This window comes from Tenrec ecaudatus, chromosome 1 (assembly GCF_050624435.1).
Source record: "Tenrec ecaudatus isolate mTenEca1 chromosome 1, mTenEca1.hap1, whole genome shotgun sequence".
NCBI lineage: Eukaryota > Metazoa > Chordata > Mammalia > Afrosoricida > Tenrecidae > Tenrec > Tenrec ecaudatus.
The window spans coordinates 321,536,231-321,555,776 of NC_134530.1; the positions used below are offsets into that span (position 1 = coordinate 321,536,231).

Below are 19,546 nucleotides of genomic sequence, written 5' to 3' on the forward strand. Positions count from 1 at the left end.
TATCTCCTTATACAATAATTTATAATGGAAATGAAATTTTAAATCGAAGGTATCAAACTATGAAGCAAAGTACTTTTTAATCAAGCTAAAAATTAAACTTTTTCCTGAATTTTCTGTGTTTTGGTTTGTTACTTCTTTCTTTAGGTTTATCTGTCTGTGGGAAGTACATTACACACAGGGCTGGATTCATGATTATGTATGAAAATTTTAGATTCAAAACTTTACATAGTTCTACATTAAGAATCACTTACATTTTAGTAAAATAGGTGTTTCATTGGACTGTACCTAATCCCTGGAAAGTGTGGAGGGTTTAGCTAATGGGGTGGGATGCTGTATTGTATTTTTTAGAAAATAGGCTATTTTGTATGCTCTGTTGAGTTGTTAGCTCCTGTCCTGTTAGTTCCCTCGTAGCCACCCTATGCACAACAGAACGACACAGTGCCTGGTACGGTGTCCCTCGCCTTCTCCAGGGCCATCCCCTGTCACTGCCCCTGACTTTACCAAACATGTCTCTTTTCCGGCACTGGTGGTGTCCTGCCAACTTGTCCAAGGTACATGAGATGAAGTCACGCCATCCTTGCCTCTAAGGCGCATTCTGGCTGCACTTCTTCCAAGCAAGATTTGTTTGTTCTTTTGGCAGCCCATGGTACTCTCCATTTTCTTCACCAGCACCCTTATTCAGTGTCCAACCTTCACATGCATCCGAGCTTCTTGGCAATACCATGGCTCGAGGCAGGCTCACCTTAGTCCTCAAAGGAATCTCCTTGATTTTCAACACTGTATTTTTTCATCTAGATTCTTTTTTTAAAAAAAATAGATCATTTTATTGGGTGCTCTTACAGCTCTTATAACAATCCATACATCCATTGCATCAAGCATATTTGGACACGTGTTGCCTTCATCGTTTTCAAGACATGTTCTTTCTACTGGAGCCTGTGTTATCAGCTCGGATTTTCCACCCTTCAAAGAGGTCTTGTGCAGCAGATGGACCCAATGCAATTATTCACTTATTAGTGGGGAAATTTGCACCCCTTTCCTACTGATGATTACAGATGCATCTCCATAAATAGATCTTCAGCATGAAGTTACACCAACTTCTGCGGGGCTCAGATTTGTTGAGCTCCCCGTTCCAAGTTTGAAACTGCTGTTTTCAAAGGCCTCCAACTGTAGTGTACGGCAATCACTACCTAGTCCCCATTCATCGCGAGGGTCCATCCCAACATTCCAATCAATATTCTGACATAAGTTAGATGCCTCATCGTGTTTGTTTTGTTTGTTTTAGTTTTCATGATTCCTGCTATATAGCAAAATTTAAAAATCTTATTTTGGGGGGCTCGTACAACTCATCACAATCCACAATAACATCCATTGTGTCAAGCACATTTGTACATTTGTTTCCCTCATTCTCAAAACACTTGCTTTCTGCTTGAACCGGTGGTATCAGCTCCTCATTTTTTCCCCTACCTTCCTGTTCAGTGTCCCCTCATGAACCCTTGATAATTTATAAATTATTATTTTGTCATATCTTATGCTGTCCGACTTCTCCCTTCACCTGCTTTTGTGTTGTCCGTTCCTCAGGGAGGAAGTTGTATGTGAGCCTTGTAATCTGTTCCCCTTTTCTCCCCACCTTCCCTCCACCCTCCAGGCATTGCCACTTTAACCTCTGGTCTTGAAGGGATCATCTGTCCTGTATTCCCTGTGTTTCCAGTTCCTATCTGTACCAGTGTACCTCTGGTCTAGCCAGATTTGTAAGGTAGAATTGGGATCATGATGGTGGGCGGGGAGGAAGCATTTAGAAACTAGAGGAAAGTTGGGTGTTTCATTGTTATATAGCAATGTTTTGAATAGCAAGTCATAACATTGAATATCCAAGAATGGTAACATCAGCAAATTTCATATTGCAACAGTATATGTGGTCTGTATTACAAAGCATAAACTAAAAACCAAATGCACTGCTGAGTCATAGCATCCTTATTGGACAAGGTAAAATTACCCTTGTGTGTTTCTAAAACTCTTTCAAGAGTAGGAAGCCTCATCTCCCATGGAGCGGCTAGAGGATTCAAACTGCTGACCTAGCAGTTAGTCAGCCCAATGCATAACCACTGCACCACCCCAAAGACATAACCATCATATCACTCCCAGGGCTTCTTGCAATGACCCGAGTAGCGAAGTGAAAATGTGGTGCAGAACCGAAAGTTGCCCCAATGGGGGCAGCAAAGGATAAGGGGAGGGAGAAGGTTGGTTCATCAGGGTGAAAGCAAAAGTTGCTGAGTTTTCTGCCTCCTACTCCTGAGTCACTCAGGCTGGCAGCGGGTCCCTGCAGCATTTATGCTCAACCCCGGTTAGCAATGAGCCGGAGACGGGGATCAGTTTTCAAACGACACTGGAGCAGAGGCAAGTGAGCAAGACAATAATCCATGGGGTCAGTCTGGGTCTGGGGAGAGTCTGAAAGGACTCTTGAACCTGCACTGGTCCAAGAACTACCAGCTACCCGTGTGGCTCTGGCAGCCCTTTGCCCCCATGAAGCAAGACCTTCCACATCTGGGCAACCCAGCTCCCCTCTGCTTGTGTTCACCCAGTGCCTGAGAGCGCGCACGCGCGCGCGTGCGCACACACACACACACACACACACACACACACACACACACACTCCCATCCCATCGCATCACCTCCTGCCTCCTGTCTGTTTCTCTGCCCCTTCCAGGCTCCTCTCCCCCTGCCAGCTGTCTGGCTGACTCACCCCTCCAAGGTCCTATTTAAATTCATGAGGGAATCGTCATGGTTCATGCTTGGGCAAGACCGACTGACCATGCAGCTCAGAGGCTACTGGTCACCTTTGTGGAAGTGGTCCGTCTCGTCCTAGGCCGTGGCTGCAGTGGGGGGGGGGGGGGGCAGGGCGGTGAGTTCCAACCACAGTCACAATTTAGAGATGAGCCACCATTCAAACGCTGTCGTCAGGAAGAACCTACCTAGGAAGAGTGTTGGGTTGGGCCCCCTAGAGAAGCACCCTAGTGGGACCTTGGATGTGCTGTACACAGAAAGACCGTCTGCCAAGAAATGCCTTACGCAGCTCTAGAAAGCTACGTCCAGCCCATTCCAATGTCAGGCTTCTCCTGACTACAGGAAGCAGAGACAGAGGGTGGCACAGACTGGTAGTTGCAGAGATCTGAAGTCGACCAAATGAATCCACTGACAGCACGGAGACTGCCTGGGATCGGCAGGTGATGCAATGGGAGATCAAGGAACCAGATGCAAGACCCAGCCCTGGCAAAAGAGGAAGGGCTTGCTCTCTTACACCAAAAGGGCTTATGATGCCAAGGGGGTGTCCCCAGCCTGTGACTCAATTGATAGGTTGGGTTCTGCCCCGACCGTTACCCAGAACCATCTAGTTGGCATAATCCCTAACCATCACTAAGATGTGATAGACCTGAGGCTTGAACTTAAGGATTCACAAAAAACAACCATTTCCTGTCTGAGTGGGTGCTGATTCATGCATGGGGACCCCATGCATGTCAGGGTTTTCAATGACTGATTGTTCAGAAGTAGATTTTTAGACTCTTCTTGGAAGGCACCTCTGGGTAGACCGGAACTGCCAACTCTTCAGTTCATGGCCAAGCTCGTTAACTGTCTGCATAGCCCAGGGATGCCTAAGGACTCATAGGCTGGTTTAACGTGTGAAATAAAATGATGTGAAATGCTTGATGCAAATAGGCATTAACAGCAACATTAATACTCTTTATTTAAAACTTAATCAATGGTCAAAATTGCCTAAGGAGCCAGATATCAGAACACAGTGGTAGGAAATTTATTCTACATTTTAATGTTTTCTACTATCTTTCAATTGCGGTTGTTCTGTTTTATTTTGTTCTCATTGTTGTTTTGTATGTTTTTCTGTACAGGAAATCCAGGATAGGTAAAGCTACAGAGATAGTAACTGGGGGCGGGGGGTGGCGCTCTGGCTGGGGACGTTGGGGAGAAATGGGTAGCTAATAACGCGAGTTTAAGAAAAAAGAAAATGTACTAAAATGTATTGTGTTGATGAGTGTACAACTCTTTTTAATATGATTGAACTGTTGAATTGTGTGATATGTGTCAATAAAGCAGTTATATAATCTGTCAATAAAGCAGTTATATAATCTGTCAATAAAGCAGTTAAAAAACAAAGGAAAAGCTCAAGTTATCACCTCTCCTCCACGTATCGTCTTATTGTCAGGTGCCATCAGTCAGATGCTGATTCATGGCAAAGGTCACGCTGCCCCGCAGGGTTTCTCTGCTGTCATCTCTGCAGGAATTGATGGCCAGCTCTTTCCTCCACAGCACCGCTTTCAGTGAGCTGCTGAGAACTGCTCACCTGTAGTGACATCAGGGCACACTACACACATACTCTGGCTTCCTGTGACCTACTCCCACATGATAACTGGGACAGTCTTTTGAAAGAGGGAACCATATTGTGTCAATCTTCAGTCTAAGATGTTGCAAGGACTTCCAAGTGCTTCCACTGTCTTTGGGAATGGTCCCCTGTCTTTCTGCACAATCCAAGCTCCAGCCACACCGATCTCCTTTAATTGCCTCGAAATTGCCAGGCTCTCAGCTACCTCACAGTCACCCTGAGTAGCCTTGGCGGCGCAGTGGCTGTGTGTTGAGCTGCTAACTCTAGATTAGCAGTTCGAAGCCATCAGCTGTGCCTTGGAAGAAAGATGAGGTTTGCTATTCCCGTGAAGAGTTACAGTCTCAGAAACTGACAGGGGCAGTTCTACCCTATCCTACAGGGTCGCTGTGAGTTGGCATCGACTCGATGGCAGTGAGTGTGTTTGTTTTGTTTCTCCTAATGGAAGTTTCTGGGTGGAACAAACAAGCAATGCACTCAGCTCATGGAGAGATTGGAAGTTCAAGTTAACAAGCAACAGCACCCTGAAATAAGTCTAGGCATCTTGCTTTAAAATATATAATGACCAGTCGAGATAGCAACTGGTTGTTTGGATAACTAACTTCTACTTCAGGAACTCTGATGGTGTAATGGGTTAGGCATTGGGATGATAACCTCAAGTTCAGCAGTTCAATGCCACCAGCTGCTCTATGGGAGAATGATGAGGCTATCTTTTCCAGATGGAATTGCATCGGTTTCCCAACTTATTTGGCCACTGGCTGCTTTGCAGACAAATAATAATTACTTAGCACTTTCCTGGAAATTAAAAATTTTATACTATATTCCATAACCTGGGACAAAGTATAGGTATCTGCTTTTGCAACTCCCTGCATCAGATAGTTTATTGTGCCAGCCTGGCCAATAAACACGAGTGGGATTAATTGAAGGGCGGAGCGATCCCAACTTCCACCCCCAGGGGCACTATTACCCACTTTTGGAAACCCTGACTTACAGGCTCTGGAAACGTCAGGGTGCCATTCTAACTCTGTCCTAGAGAGTCTACACGAGTCAGAATTGACTTGGTGGTAGTTGGCATGGTTTGAACTACCATTCCTTCAGGTCTCAGCAGAAAGGTTGGTTCGTCTGGAGTCAGATGGCAGACGAAAGCTCAGCCTTGCTATTGATTGACTGCATGAGTCAGGCAAGTTCTCCCACATGCCCAGGCTGCGGTGAGTGTCCCTACAGGGAGGACGATGAAAGGACTCAGTCCTTCCCAATTGTCCTGGAAAACGGTCAGTCCCACATTCTTCCTGATACACCCTGTCTTGGGGATAGCCTACACACTTTAACTTATTTCATTTATAGTTCAGTTATTAAAAAAAAAAAGACTCCCTAGTTGGTGTCCTGAATGGGTTTGCGTCACATAAAAATCACTTCCGAGAAAATTTCTAGTCGATATGGCTGTGGTTGGTTGGTTATTTATGACAGGATCACTGCACCGTCGCTGGAAATCGCGGCGCTAAGTGTGTTATTGTGTCCTCACACACAGTCTCTGAACCATGGGGACACTTGGCAAAATGCCTCTTGCCTCCATGCGAGCTGTCCCCAGGGACTGTAACAAGAGAGGAGGGCCTGCATTTCCCTGGAGGCCTAGCAAATAAGAAGGCGAATGATCATTGCCCCTATTCACACGAAGGGAAATAATCCAACACGAGTAAGTTTGCCAAAGCAGGGGCTGATGAAACACATGGGTGGGGGGGTCTGGAAATCAGACCATTTTGGCGCCACAGTGGCTTCTGAGGGAGGTAATGCGGTCCCCTCCTTGCAGACCTGGGAGCGGTGATACTCGCTTTGCTTTTGGTCAGGGTTCGGGTTGGGAGAACCAAATTAGAGCGGTGTCTCCCCAGCTTGCCTACACAGTGAAATCACATGTGGAGGAGGTTTAAAAGGCCCAGCAGAAGCAAGAACAGGTGATTCCTGTGAGCAGTTCACACGAAGAAGGACTAGGCTGTCCACCGTGTCAGATTTAGTGCCAAAAGATGAGCCCTCCGGTCAGAACTCAGCTCACTGCCATGGAGTCGACATCGACTCCCAGTGGCCCTATGGGACAGGGTAGAACTGTCGCTGTGAGTTCCTTAACTCTTTACAGGAGTAGAAAGCCTGATTGGTGGATTTGAACTGCTAATCTTGCTGTTAGCAGCCCAATACATAACCACTACACCACCAGGGCGCCTTCTCAAGTCAGAAGGCACTCAAATGATGGTCAGGAAAAGGCTGCTGGCTCCAAGCAGAGTTGATCATCATAGTGTGGATGAAGTAAGACCTTCATTTGTTGATGGAACATGATTCAAAATGAGAAAGAAACAGCTGCAAAACATCTAATAGTTGGAACTGGGAATGTATGAAGTATGAACATAGAAAAACTAGAAGTCATCAAAAATGAAATGGAACTCATACAGATCAACCTCCTAGGTGTTTGTGAGCTGAAGTGCTCTAGTAGCTGCCATTTTGAACCAGTCATATGGCTTACTATGCTGGAAATGACCTTCAAGAGGAATGGCATCACATTAGGCATCCAAAAGGACACTTCAAGGTCTACCTTAAAGTACAATGCTGCCTGCGATAGGATAATGTCTGTCTGCATCCAAGAAAATCCAATCAATGGAACAGTTATTCATATTGAAGCACCAACCACTGAAACTAGCAATGAAGAAATTGATGAACTTTACCAGCATCTTCAGTCTGAAGATTGTTCAGCTGTAGATGCGGCAGTCACTTGCAGGAAGCTCGCAGAGATTCAGGCTGGCTTCAGAAGAGGACTTGGAACACAGCATCTCATTGTTGGCATCAGATGGGTCTTGCCTGAAAGCAGCGAATACCAGAAAGATATTTACTTGGGTTCTAGTACCTATGCAAAGGCATTTGACTGTGTGGATGATAACAAATTATGGATAACCTTGAGAAGCATGGAAATTCCAGAATATGAGGGGGTACCACCCCCAAAAACTCAAATGCTCATTTGTTTTTCTGATGTGAGGGGGATGGTGCATTTGGAGTTTGTTCCACCGGGCCAGACTGTTAATCAAGTTTTCTATTTAAAGGTTCTGAAGATTGCATAACACTGCATAACAAAAAAGGCCAGATGTGTGGCAGAAGGGGGACTGATTTTGCTACGACAATACACCTGCTTGTGTAGCCACCTTAGTGTGCCAGTTTTGGGCAAACAAAAAACCCCAGCATGCCTCTCTTGCCCCCATGCATCTTAATCACCTGACGTCACTCCATGTACAACTTCTTTTTGTTTCCTCAACTGAAGAGAGACAGGAAAGGAAAGAGATCTGATGATGTAGAAGAGGTGAAGAAAAAAATGAGAGAGGTGCTGTCAGCAATCCAAATGAATAAGTTTGAAAAATGTTTCCAAGAATGGAATTGCAGATTTGACTAATGTACTAAGTGTAATGGAGAGTACTTTAAAGGTGATAAGGTTGTTTTGTAAAATAATTTTAAATACATAACTTTGAAAAAAATCTAATTTTGGGGGGGTACCCCCTTGTATTTCATTGTGTTCATGTGGAACCTGTACATGGATCTAGAGAGAGTTGTGCAAACAGAATACTGCATGGTTGCTTTTTAGTAACTCCTCATTTCCATGTCACATAGAAATAGATTTGAGGACAGATATTATTAACTTCATGATCATTGATCAGTGCCCCCAGGAAGACACATGAGACTTCTACTTTTATTTCATTCATTTTCTCAAGAATATGAATTGGAGCTTCTTTTATAAGTCAAGTTCCACACGAATGGAATTTGCTGCTTTGATCCACTATAACGTTTTACATCAGCGTTTCTTAACCTGTGGTCGCGACCCCTTTGGGGTTGAGCGACCCTTTCACAGGGTCACCCGATACATAACAGTACGAAATTACAGTGATGAAGTAACAATGAATATAATGTTCTGGTTGGGGGTCACCACATCATGAGGAACTGTATTAAAGGGCTGCGGCATTAGGAAGGTTGAGAACCACTGTTTTACATGAATGTTGTGTTTCTTAAAAAGAAAAAAAGTAGTTTTGTCCAAAATATTTACATATCTAAACCTCAATTTGCGATATGAAACTTTAAAAATGTTTTGAAATTTGAGTCATAGAAAAACTGGAATAATCTTTAAACACTTGTGGGGTTCTAAAACTGTAATGCTTAAAAGGAATAGAAAGCCTCATCCTTCTCCCACATCTCATCTGGTGGTTTCGAACCACTAACCTTGTGTCTACAGCCCAGCTCATAACCACTCTGCCTCCAGGGTTCCTGTTCTGTATCCCAGAAAGCAGTAAATATAATTGTCGGATGAATGGAACATTCTGACCAACTGTGTTGATGTCAGGTAACTTAGTGTTGGAACTTCTTGATAAATATACTTTTACAATGCCCCATCTAGTAGCTCCAACTAGTATCTCAACTATCATTTCTGCCTTGCTCCCATTTACACTCATACTCAATTTCTCAAATACAAATGGATCATATGGTTTCTCACTGCATTCGGTGTGTGTGGTGGGGGTGGTGGTGGGAGTTCAACTCCACGTCAAGGCCTAAAGGCATTGCTGGATGAGATTCCTTTCTCTACTGGTCTAGCCTCATCTCATCCCTCCCTCCTTGTCTCTCCTAAACATGACCACTTTGACCTGCCTTTAGTTTTGGGCTACACTGATTTCTGCTCTGCCTCCGGGCTTCAGTACTTGTTATTCTTTCTACCTGGGTCAGTCTTACCATATCTTCACCTAGTAATCCCTGCTTATTCTTCAGTCTCAAGAAAAATGTCCCTCGGTGTAAGATATGAAAATAATAACAATATATAGTTTTTCAAGGGTTCACAAGGGTGGGAGGCTGGGGGAGAGGGGAAAAAAAGAGGAGCTGATACCAAGGGCTCAAGTAGGAAAAAAGGTTTTGAAAATGATAATGGCAAAATATGTACACATGTGCTTGATAAAATTGATGTATGGATTATTATAAGACCTGGAAGAGCCCCCAATAAAATGATCTATAAAAATAAAAATAGAAAAAAAATTTAAATTAAAAAAATAAAAATAGAATTCTGTATGGTTTATAATCAGGAAAGGAGTGAGTAAGAATTGTATCCTTTCACTATACTTATTCAACCTGTATGCTGAGCAAATAATCAGAGACGCTAGCTTATAAAAAGAAGAGTGTGACATCAGGATTGGAGGAAGGATTATTTTTTAAAACATTTTATTAGGGACTCATACAACTCTTATCACAGTCCATACATACATCAATTGTGGAAAGCACATCTGTACATTCATTGCCCTCATCATAGGAGGAAGGATTATTAACAATCTGACACAACCTTGCTTGCTGAAACTGAGGCAGACTGAAAGCGCTGAAGGATTGAAGCCTTCAGGATGGTTTGCAACTCCATGTAACGAAGACCAAAATCCTCACAACTGGACCAATAGACAACATAATGATAAATGATGGAGAAAATAGTGACATTGTCAAGCATTTTGTCTTATGTGGATCCACAATCAATGCTCATGGAAGCAACAGTCAAGAGATCAAGCAATGCATTGCATTGGGTACTTACTGCTGCACGAGACCACTTTAGCATGTTGGAAAGCATGGTGGTTACTTTGAGGACTCAGGTGCACCTGACCCAAGCCATGATATGCTCAATTGCCTTGTATGCATGTGAAAGCTGAACATTGAATAAAGAAGACCAAAGAAGAATCGATGCATTTGAATTACCATATGGTGCTGCCGAAGAATATTGAACGTAACATGGACTGCCAAAAGAACAAGCAAATTTGTCTTGGAAGATGTTCAGTTGGAATGCACCTTAGAAGCAGCAACGGGGAGACTTTGTCTCATGTACTTTGGAAGTGTTATCGGGGAAGACCGCTCCCTGGAAAAGGTCATCATGGAGGTGCAGAAGAAAAGAGGAAAGGCGGGCTGACACAATGACTGCAACAACAATTGTGAGGATAGCTCAGGACCAGGCAATATTTTGTTCGGTTGTACACAGGTCAATATGAGGTGGAATCGACTCACCAGCATCTACCAACAACACGTGAACGATCTAGATTGGGGCAGTACGTTTTACACCAATGACCACTAAGTTTTCTGAATGCTCCTTAGAAGGGATGATGACAAGACTGCATGGCATGTACTTTGGACATGTTCTCAGGGGGACTAGTCTCTGGAGGACTTTGTGCTTGGTAAAATAGAGGGCCAGAAAATACAAGGAAGGCCCTCAAGGAGATAGATCGACACAATGGCTGCAACTATAGACTGAAGCAAAGGAAGGAGTGTGAGGATGGTGCGGTGCTGGGGGGGGGGGGTGTCTTTCATTCTGTTGTACACTGTGTTACTAGGACTCAGAAGCAACCCAATAAGACCTAACATCAACAGTTTTCTAATTTCATGTAATTCCTCTGGGAGACATTCCCAGCCATTATTTCTCCATGTGTCTCTCAACTAGCTAGTGGACCTCTTGTATTGTCCTATAACATTCTTTCTTTCGTATTTTACGAGCAATCGTTAAGCATCCGCCTTCAAACAAACGCGACAAGAGACACAAAAGAGGTTTGCACACCTCCCTCGCCTCCTTGCAGTTTAATTTCTCTCAAGTGTCTGGGTTTCCCCAATAAGCTCATAAGCATCATGAATTAATAGACCATGTCCTCATGCCTCCTCCCCACTAACACCCAGAATTCAGTGGCTCAAAGATTTGGGGGAGCAAAGGTTGGAAGGCAGGATCTAGTTCTTGCTTTACTATTTATAGACCGGGCGCTGGAGTGAGAGTCACTGGTTCTCGATTTCCTCCTCTGGGGAAAAGGGCGACCCTCCGTATGCAACTGTTGTGAAAAGTACAGCCATGTGGATCCATTCGCCTTGCAGTTTGTCCCAGCAGCAGGTCTCTAGAGAAGAGCGGCCGCGCGCGTCCAGCAGGGGGCAGCAGCGCGCGGCCACTCTGCCCGCCGCGCGTGACGTCACTCCGGCCGCGCCGCCTCGTGACCGCGAGCGTGACCGTGACCGTGAGCGTGACCGCGGGCGGCGCGGGGGCCGCGCCATGGGTGCGGAAGACTGCGGGAGCGGGTCGGCGCTGCGGGATCTGGTGCGTGAGGCCGAGAGCAGCCTGCTCGAGTGCAAGGTGTGCTTTGAGCGGTTCGGCCATGGCCACCAGCGGCGCCCGCGCAACCTGCCCTGCGGCCACGTGGTCTGCCTGGCCTGCGTGGCCGCCCTGGCGCACCCGCGGACGCTGGCCCTCGAGTGTCCCTTCTGCCGGCGAGCCTGCCGGGGCTGCGACACCAGCGACTGCCTGCCTGTGCTGCACCTCCTGGAGCTCCTGGGCCCCGCGCTTCGCCAGGCGCCGGCCGCCCCCCGCGCCGTTCCCTGCGCCCCCGGACCCCTCGCCTGCCGCCACGCCTTCGGCGGCTGGGGGACGCTGGTCAACCCCACCGGACTGGCGCTGTGCCCCAAGACAGGCCGGGTCGTGGTGGTGCACGACGGCCAGAAGCGGGTCAAGGTTTTTGACTCCGGGGGAGGCTGTGCCTATCAGTTTGGAGCGAAAGGAGAAGCTGCCCATCACATTAGGTACCCACTGGACGTGACGGTCACCAACGACTGCCACGTGGTCGTCAGCGACGCGGGCGACCGCTCCATCAAAGTGTTTGATTTTGAGGGCCGTAGCAAGATTGTCGTTGGGGGCCAGTTCGCCCTACCTTGGGGTGTGGTTACCACGTCCCAAAACGAGCTCCTGGTGACAGATGCTGAGGCAGGGTCCCTGCACCTCCTGGAAGTCGATTTTCCCGAAGGAATCCTCCGGAGAGCGGATAGGATGTGCGCGGATCTGTGCAGTCCCCGAGGGGTGGCTGTGTCTTGGCTCACCGGGGCCATTGCCATCCTCGAACACCCCCTGGCTTCCGGGGGGACCCGAGGGGGCAGCACCAGGGTGAAAGTGTTTAGTGCCACCATGCAGTTCATCAGCCAAGTGGATTCCTTTGGGCTGAGCCTCTTCTTTCTTTCCAACATAAACGCCTCGGCTGTGACCTTTGATCACCAGGGGAATGTAATTGTCACAGACACCACCAGTCAAGCTGTGCTATGCTTAGGAAAACCCGAGGACTTCCCAGGACTGAAGCCCCTCATCACGCAAGGTCTCTCCCAACCTGTGGCCCTGGCCTACACCCCTGAGAATGCTCTGCTTGTGTTGGACGCTGCAGTGCACTCTGTAAAAGTCTTTAAGGCTGATTGAGGACAAGGGGCGAGGGTTAGCAGAAGGCCAGGTACCGCCACTGAGGAATTGTCTTGTCTTGGGTGAGTCACTTCATCTCACCTCTCCAAAAGGGAACTTTATAACTGCCTAGAAAATTTATAGAGGTTGTGGCAAGTATTAATTAAACAATAATTAAATCTGCCCTATTTTGACTGTGTACTCCAGGAAGGTCTAGTGGATTGCTCATTGGACTGCTAAACACAAGGTGAGCGGTTCGAACCCACCAGCTGCTCTTCTGGAGACAGATGCGGCTTTCTAGTCTTGTAAAGAGTGACAGTCTCAGAAACCCACAGGGGCAGCTCTACCCTGCCTTATAGGGTCGCTAGGAGTCAGCATCGACTCGATGGCACTACTTTGGTTTGGTTTTTATTTTCTTGAATGTGTTCTTCCTTTGCTAAAAGGCGTGTAAATATGAACTCACTTCATCCTTCTCACCTACTCAGGGAGGAGATTCCTATCCTTAAACCCCTTTTGAAGATAGGAAAACGGAGACCCAAAGAGTTTAAGTTACTTCTCCAAGGTCACCTTATTTATGGTGACAGCCACTATTGGAATTCAACTGTAGCGTCCAAACTTCAAGGTCTTAAATAACAGATGTGAACATGAATTGTGAATGTACAAGTGCTAGTGTTTCTAGCTGCACCTTAAAACATACCCACATACACAAATAGACTGATTAATGCTAGTTAGATTACACAGAGATTTGGGGGTGAGGCATCATTTCAATTTAACATGGAACTCCTCAGAAGAGACATACAATGAAGTTATTATGGATCCTGAATTACTTGAATATGATCATAGAACTACTTATTTTCCCAAAGGTGGATGTGTCTTTCCGTGCTTGCATCTCCCCCCTATGAAGTCTTTGGGTGGTGCTATCGTTATTGGGTTTGGGTCCACCCCAAGGCACCTAGAAAGAAAGGCCTGGAAATCGGCTTCTGAAAAAGCAGCCGTGTTTCTGCCTGGGGAGCACAGTTCTACCCTGACCCATATGGAGTTGCCATGAATTGGAGCCAACTCAATGGCAAAATAGTATTTGTTGTTGTTTTGTTTTTGGGTTTTTTTGTTGTTTTGTTTTTAATTATCTCCTCTATTCTAGGTTTTTAGTAGATAGGAACTTGGTTGCTTGCTTGCAAAAGTCTTAATGGGTTCAAGTAGAAAGAAAATGTTTTGAGAATGATGAGGGCAACAAATGTACAAGTGTGCTTGACACAATGTATATGTGTATGGATTGTGATGAGTTGTACGAGCCCCCAATAAAATGATTTAAGAACCAGAAAAAGTCCTAATTAACCTAAGCCACTTTGCAGAGCTAATGTCAGAGGGCCGGATCATACATATTGTCACATGTTTCTGTTCCTAAAGAATTAAGGCAACGTGATAGTTTCCTGATAAGACATGATTTAATCTGCCTTTTTATAACCAGAAAGACTTTGTAACATGTACAAATGTGTGAGAAAGACTTTGTAATGTGTAATTCGTTTTCCTGTGTACAATTTAAATTGGTCCCACTTGTTGCCAATAGTCTATACTCAGTAAGGTTTGCCTGCTCTGAGATGAGCAAGCCGATGCATTGCTTACCGTTGCACTTGCTACTTTAGCTGGGGAGCTGGAAATTCCAGGGGAAGTGGCCAGTGCCTTTCGCTCATGTAAGCGCTGTGGGGCTTGCGTGATGCCACTGGGCTTTCCGAAGGGAGAAAATACTACTTTTGAAAGGTGAAGGAAGGTTTGCTTTAGGAAAGAGCTAGTCCTTTATCAGCAACTGGATTTTATTAGACGAAGAGGTCTGATGGTGCGTACTTCAAGTACACACTAGTAGCAGCCCCAAATTATGACTGTGTGCCAAGCTTGTCTTTGGGAGTTTTGGCTTCCACACCAGGCCATAAAAGACCCTTTTCACAATGCTTCCATCATGTAGCATTATTAGCAAAATTCCAAGCACCCTGGGCCACCATTTGTAAATGTATAAATAGGGATGACTCCCGCTTCACCCTCACTATTTGAACAGGCACGGGCTCAGGCACCTAAGCTCCCCCCCCCCCCACACCCATAGAAGTCATCCTTAAGTTGGCGACTTCCCAGGTGTCCTTAGTTGTGTAACAAGTTGTCCCTGGTGGAGATGTGAGTTCAGGCTTGGTCCTCAGAGTGTTGGCATCATTTGTATATCTCCCTGTGATGGATCTTAAAAACCTGTTACCATAGGAATGATGGCATTTCAATCGTCTCAGACCTGTTGGACCCTTTCAAGGATCCCCTCCTCCTTGGAGTGACCAAGGGCACCCTCTGTGACTGAAGCGGTGTGCAGGTCTTTCATAGGCAGTGCTGACGGTAAAGGTGTGGATGCTGCAGCATGCACTGAGCTCAGTGGACGAGGGATGGCTTGTTACTATACGGATTGCCAAACCAGAAGAAAGCCGTGTGAGCCTCTGGGATGGTGTGTGAGAATATCAGAGATGCGATAGTACTTTACCTTGCTAACTGCTACCTCAACCAGTAGATTAACAGGTAGGGGCATATTCGGTGGTGCAGGATATGCAGCTTAAAATGTATAAATGGCTTTTTCCAGGATGGTCAAATCGATAGGAGCAGAGTTTCCCTGAGGAAGATGCAAAGTTTCAGCGCCCTATAAACCACAAAACCAAACCCGATTTCGAGTGGCTTCTGACTCCTTTGTTGTTATTCTCAGGGGTTTCGGAGTGGGTTCTGACTCACAGCAACCCTGTATAAGACTTCTGAGATTAAATCTTTATGGGACCAGAAAGCCTCCCCTTTCTCCCTTGGAGCGACTGGTGGGTTTGAACTGCTGACCTGGTGGTAGCATCCCCACTCCTAACCCACTGTACCAGCAGGGCTTCTGAGTTACCTACTCCAGGATGCTTACAGGATGGGGAGTTCTGAGATCAGTCGGAAGAAGTCGTCCCAGCGGAGAGAAAGAGACTCTGGGTGACGGAGGAGTGGTGGAATCGTACCTGGGGAGTCTGGAACAGCAAACACAGCCCCGTGTGCTCTGGTCTCAGCAGTTCTCACCTCTCTCACCCTCTGTTCCAGCGCTGCCCAGTGCTTGATCACTATTGGATTGTCTCCTGGTTTTGACTTTCTGTCTTTTGCCTGGGTATCTGCTAAGGACCTTGCGATTCAGACTCATAAATCCCTCTGTCAAGTCTAGCTGGGGCTCTCAGGACCCAAATGATCACCACCCTCCTTGGGCCTTATCACAAGACCTTTCCTGGTCCCAGTGAATGAAGCGCAGGCCCCACAGAAAGGAAATGATGCCTTTCAGGAAGAGGCGGTATCTCCTGCACCTAAGAAAAGCGAGTGAGAATGGGAGTAGGGGGAGGGGAGGGGGAAAGGGGATTGAGGAGAGGAGGAAGGGGAACTGATAGCAATGATCAATACATACACCCACCTCAAGGGGACGAACCACACAAATGTGCATGAAGGGAGACAGCAATCAGTGTGAGATATGAAAATAATAATAATTTATCAAGGGGTCACAGAGTGGGAAGGGGAGAGGGAAAAAAGAGGAGTTGATACCAAGGGCTCAAATAGAAAGTAAATGTTTAAAAAATGATGACGGCAACATGGGTACAAAGATGCTTGATACAATTGATGTATGGATTGGTATAAGAACTGTAAGAGCCCCAATAACATGATTTAAAAAAAAGAGAGAAAAAATGAGCGAGGACCATGGCTGATCAAAGGCTTAGGAACCCCCATACTGCCACCAAAGTCAAACCCCAAATTCAGCCTTTGAGTCGGTGATAGCCAGCACCCTATAGACTAGGGTAGAACTGCCCCCTCTAGGTTTCCGAGACTGGTTATGGGAGCAGGGAGCTCGGTGTTGCTCCAGCAGGCGCAGCTGGTGGTTTCAAGCGGCACTCCTTGTGGTTAGTAGCCTGATGCACCAGGAATCCTTAGTTTGGACAAGGAAGAGAAATGTACACTGGTGGCAAAAGCTCCCTGAAGAGCCCCCGTGGGGCAGCAGTGAAAGCGTTGCTGAACCCACTAGTCCCTCTGTGGGGAAAAGCTGTAGCAAGTGTTGTCTCTAAAAATTTCTCTCTTGGGAACCCCTATGGGGCAGTTGTCCCCTGTCATATGTGGTCATGATGGGTCAAAATGGACGCACTGGCAGTGGGTTTGTTCTAATAATGATATACTGATTAATCCTGGTCGCAGTGGATAATCATGATTGATCCGATGAACTTGAGGCTGTAGCAAACATGGCAGGGAGGCTGCCCAGCCTCACCACAGCTACTGTCTTGTACATTGTTTTGTCTGCTCTGCCCACAGCCGCTCTGAAGAGCAGCTGTCCTTCCAACGACTCTGTGATGGGCCCGCCCTGGCAACCTTATTTCTTCTGTGTCACCCCTCCTAGGGGACACACTCGGTAAAAGGAGAGCCAGTCCATGGGTGAGGTGGTCCTCCAGAACCAAACTCACTGCCACTGAGTAGCTTCTCACTTATAGTGACCCTACAGGACAGGGTAGAGCTACCCCTGTGGGTGTCCGAGACTGTAATTCTGGATGGGAATGACTTCCATGGAGCAGCTGGTGGTTTCAAACCGCTGACCTTGTGGCAAGCAGCTCACTGCATGACCACTATGCCGCCAGGGCTCCTGATGGGCTCCTAGCTGTATTAATGAGACCCGGACACTGGCCTATGAGATGGCCTTGGGGGGAAGAGGTTTTCCCAAAAGAGTAACAGGAGATCCAATTAGATTTTTGCCCTTGAAAATTTGAATTGAGAAGCAGGAAGGAAATTGAGCCAAGGGCAGCCTGTGGGGATGCTGGGCACGTGTTCTGCTAGGGAGGCCCAGCGAGATGGTGAGGCAGAGAAGGGCCCCCAAGTGGTGCAAGTGTTTAGGAGTGCATCAAGCAGCACCATCAGCCCTTCCTGGGACGGATCTCAGGAAGAGATTGACATGGACACTGGAACTGGGATCAGGATACATGTGAGAGAGCCCAGGGTACCAAGCTGTGAACTGAGTGATAGGTCGGATTCCACCCCGTCACCCTTAATATCCTTAAGTTGACATGAGATTCTGTATCCACCACAGACTTCCTGTCCAGTTGGGAGCAGCATGGCTTGAGGAGGCTAGAGTGGACCTGGACGGGGTCCAGAGTAAGAGTCTCCATCCCTAAGAACCACTCACTATGGTATAATGTTCAGTGACAGTGCAAGCATGGGGTTGGGAATGCCCTTCCAGGAAGGGACAGGTCGGTGGGGGATAAAGCTTTTGTTACATTTTGGGGTGCCCCATTTAAAAAGATGACAATAGCTTGGAATAACTAAGGGGTTTCACATAGTTCGTATTGAAAAGGGATGAAAAAGGACTTGAAGAAATTCAGTCATATTTTCTTTATTGAAATAATAGATTTTTTCTTCCCTCAAGAAGGTTTTCTAGCGCATTCCTTAAGCGGAAGAAAGGGCGGAGTGCAGGTAGGCTGGAGAAAGTGGGGTAGAATTAGCACGGTGGGCCATGGGTTAGCTGCGTGACTCATTGCAGAAGCATCACAGTGACTCTGTGGTAGCCTCGGTTAGGTTTCAGTAAAGAACTTCATGTTCGCAGCCACCACATTGCTGTCTTCACTCCAGCACATGGACTTAAGTATGGGCTTGCCTGAATCTTCAAGAGTTACTTCTGGAGTCAAACCAGGACGAACAGAGACGCCAGCATCCTAGTTCTCCAGTCCCAAGCACTGATGTCAGCTTCCTCTGGAAGGAAGAGCATGAACTCAAAGGGATCCCAGGTCCCCTGCCTGGTGGTGTGCTTGGTGCACTTCTGAGATTGCCTGGGTGTTCATTAGGCTTAATAATAGGTGCCTGAAGAGAATGTCTGGCTTCCCCGGGAACCATGCTTGGGCACGGGGGCAGCTCAGCCACAGCCATCTGCCGACTGACCAGCTGCAAATGATAACATGCTGTAGTTGAAGAGCGGCTCCTCTCTTCCCACAGAAATAATGACATCGTTGGGGGCAAGTTTTCTGGCAAAGGCTCTGGTCAAAGCAATTGTTGCTCGGACTGACGATGTCCTAAAACTAGCAAACCAAAACCTAAGAGCACCTATAAAATGATCATGTGAAATTATGTCTCCAGCCACAGGTTTTAGGAGTGTAAGGAAACGTAGAGAGTCGCCGGCACATTGGCCTCTGATGACAAGATTGGAAACTGAAGCCTACAGAGGTGACTGGAATGGCTTAGGTCACACCGATACTTAGAGGCAGAGCTAAGACCAGGAGGCAGACCTTCCGCCTTCCACACCGGCCCCACAGAGAGCCATTTATGCCCCTTTACATTGACTCTAGGAGTCCTTGAGTGACACACGTGGTTAAGCGCCTGACTAGTAACCAGAGGGTTGGCTGTTCAAGCCCACTCAGAAGTGCCTCCGAAGAAAGGCCAGTGATTGTGATTCTTACAGAGTGCAAGGAGAATGGAGCCCTAAGCAATGCTAAACCCAGATGGATGTGAGGAAGCAAGGAAACACTGCACCTGGATTACCAGTTCACACACGTACAGGTGGATTCCAAACAAAGCATGCTTCGACAGGTTTCTGTTCCCATTGCTGGGCCGCAGACAAGTTCTCTCAGTAATACGTGCGTCTTGTCAGAGTGCCTCAGAAAAATCTTAAAAGGTACTTTTTTATGCCACGGAAAAACACCATTTGGAGGTCAGAGCTAATATCAAATTTTTAACAAAACTCAAGTGGAAATCCATCGGAGCTATTGAAACATTGCAGCAAGTTTAGGAGGATGCTGCCTGTGTTAGGCTGGGTGGTCCAGAGAAATCCAGGGACACTTATCTATGTTTGATAGAGAACTTTAAATCAGCAAGTAATCTTACATTAAACAAAAGGCAGCTGAGCCCAGTTCAACTCAAGCCCACGTGTC

The 19,546-nt window shown here is 46.6% G+C and overlaps 1 protein-coding gene across 1 annotated transcript; it reads left to right on the forward strand.

Annotated features, from left to right (window-relative positions):
- Window positions 1–11,431: 11,431 nt before the first annotated feature.
- NHLRC1 (NHL repeat containing E3 ubiquitin protein ligase 1) lies at window positions 11,432–15,397 on the forward strand. The gene has a single exon (XM_075533446.1). It carries the CDS (start codon window positions 11,454–11,456, stop codon window positions 12,636–12,638), a length of 1,185 nt encoding a protein of 394 aa, XP_075389561.1. The 5' UTR covers window positions 11,432–11,453; the 3' UTR covers window positions 12,639–15,397.
- The last annotated feature ends 4,149 nt before the right edge of the window (window positions 15,398–19,546 follow it).

Coding starts and splice junctions, on each gene's coding strand:
- NHLRC1 (XM_075533446.1), top strand. CDS start 11,454: ATGGGTGCGGAAGACTGCGGGAGCGGGTCGGCGCTGCGGGATCTGGTG.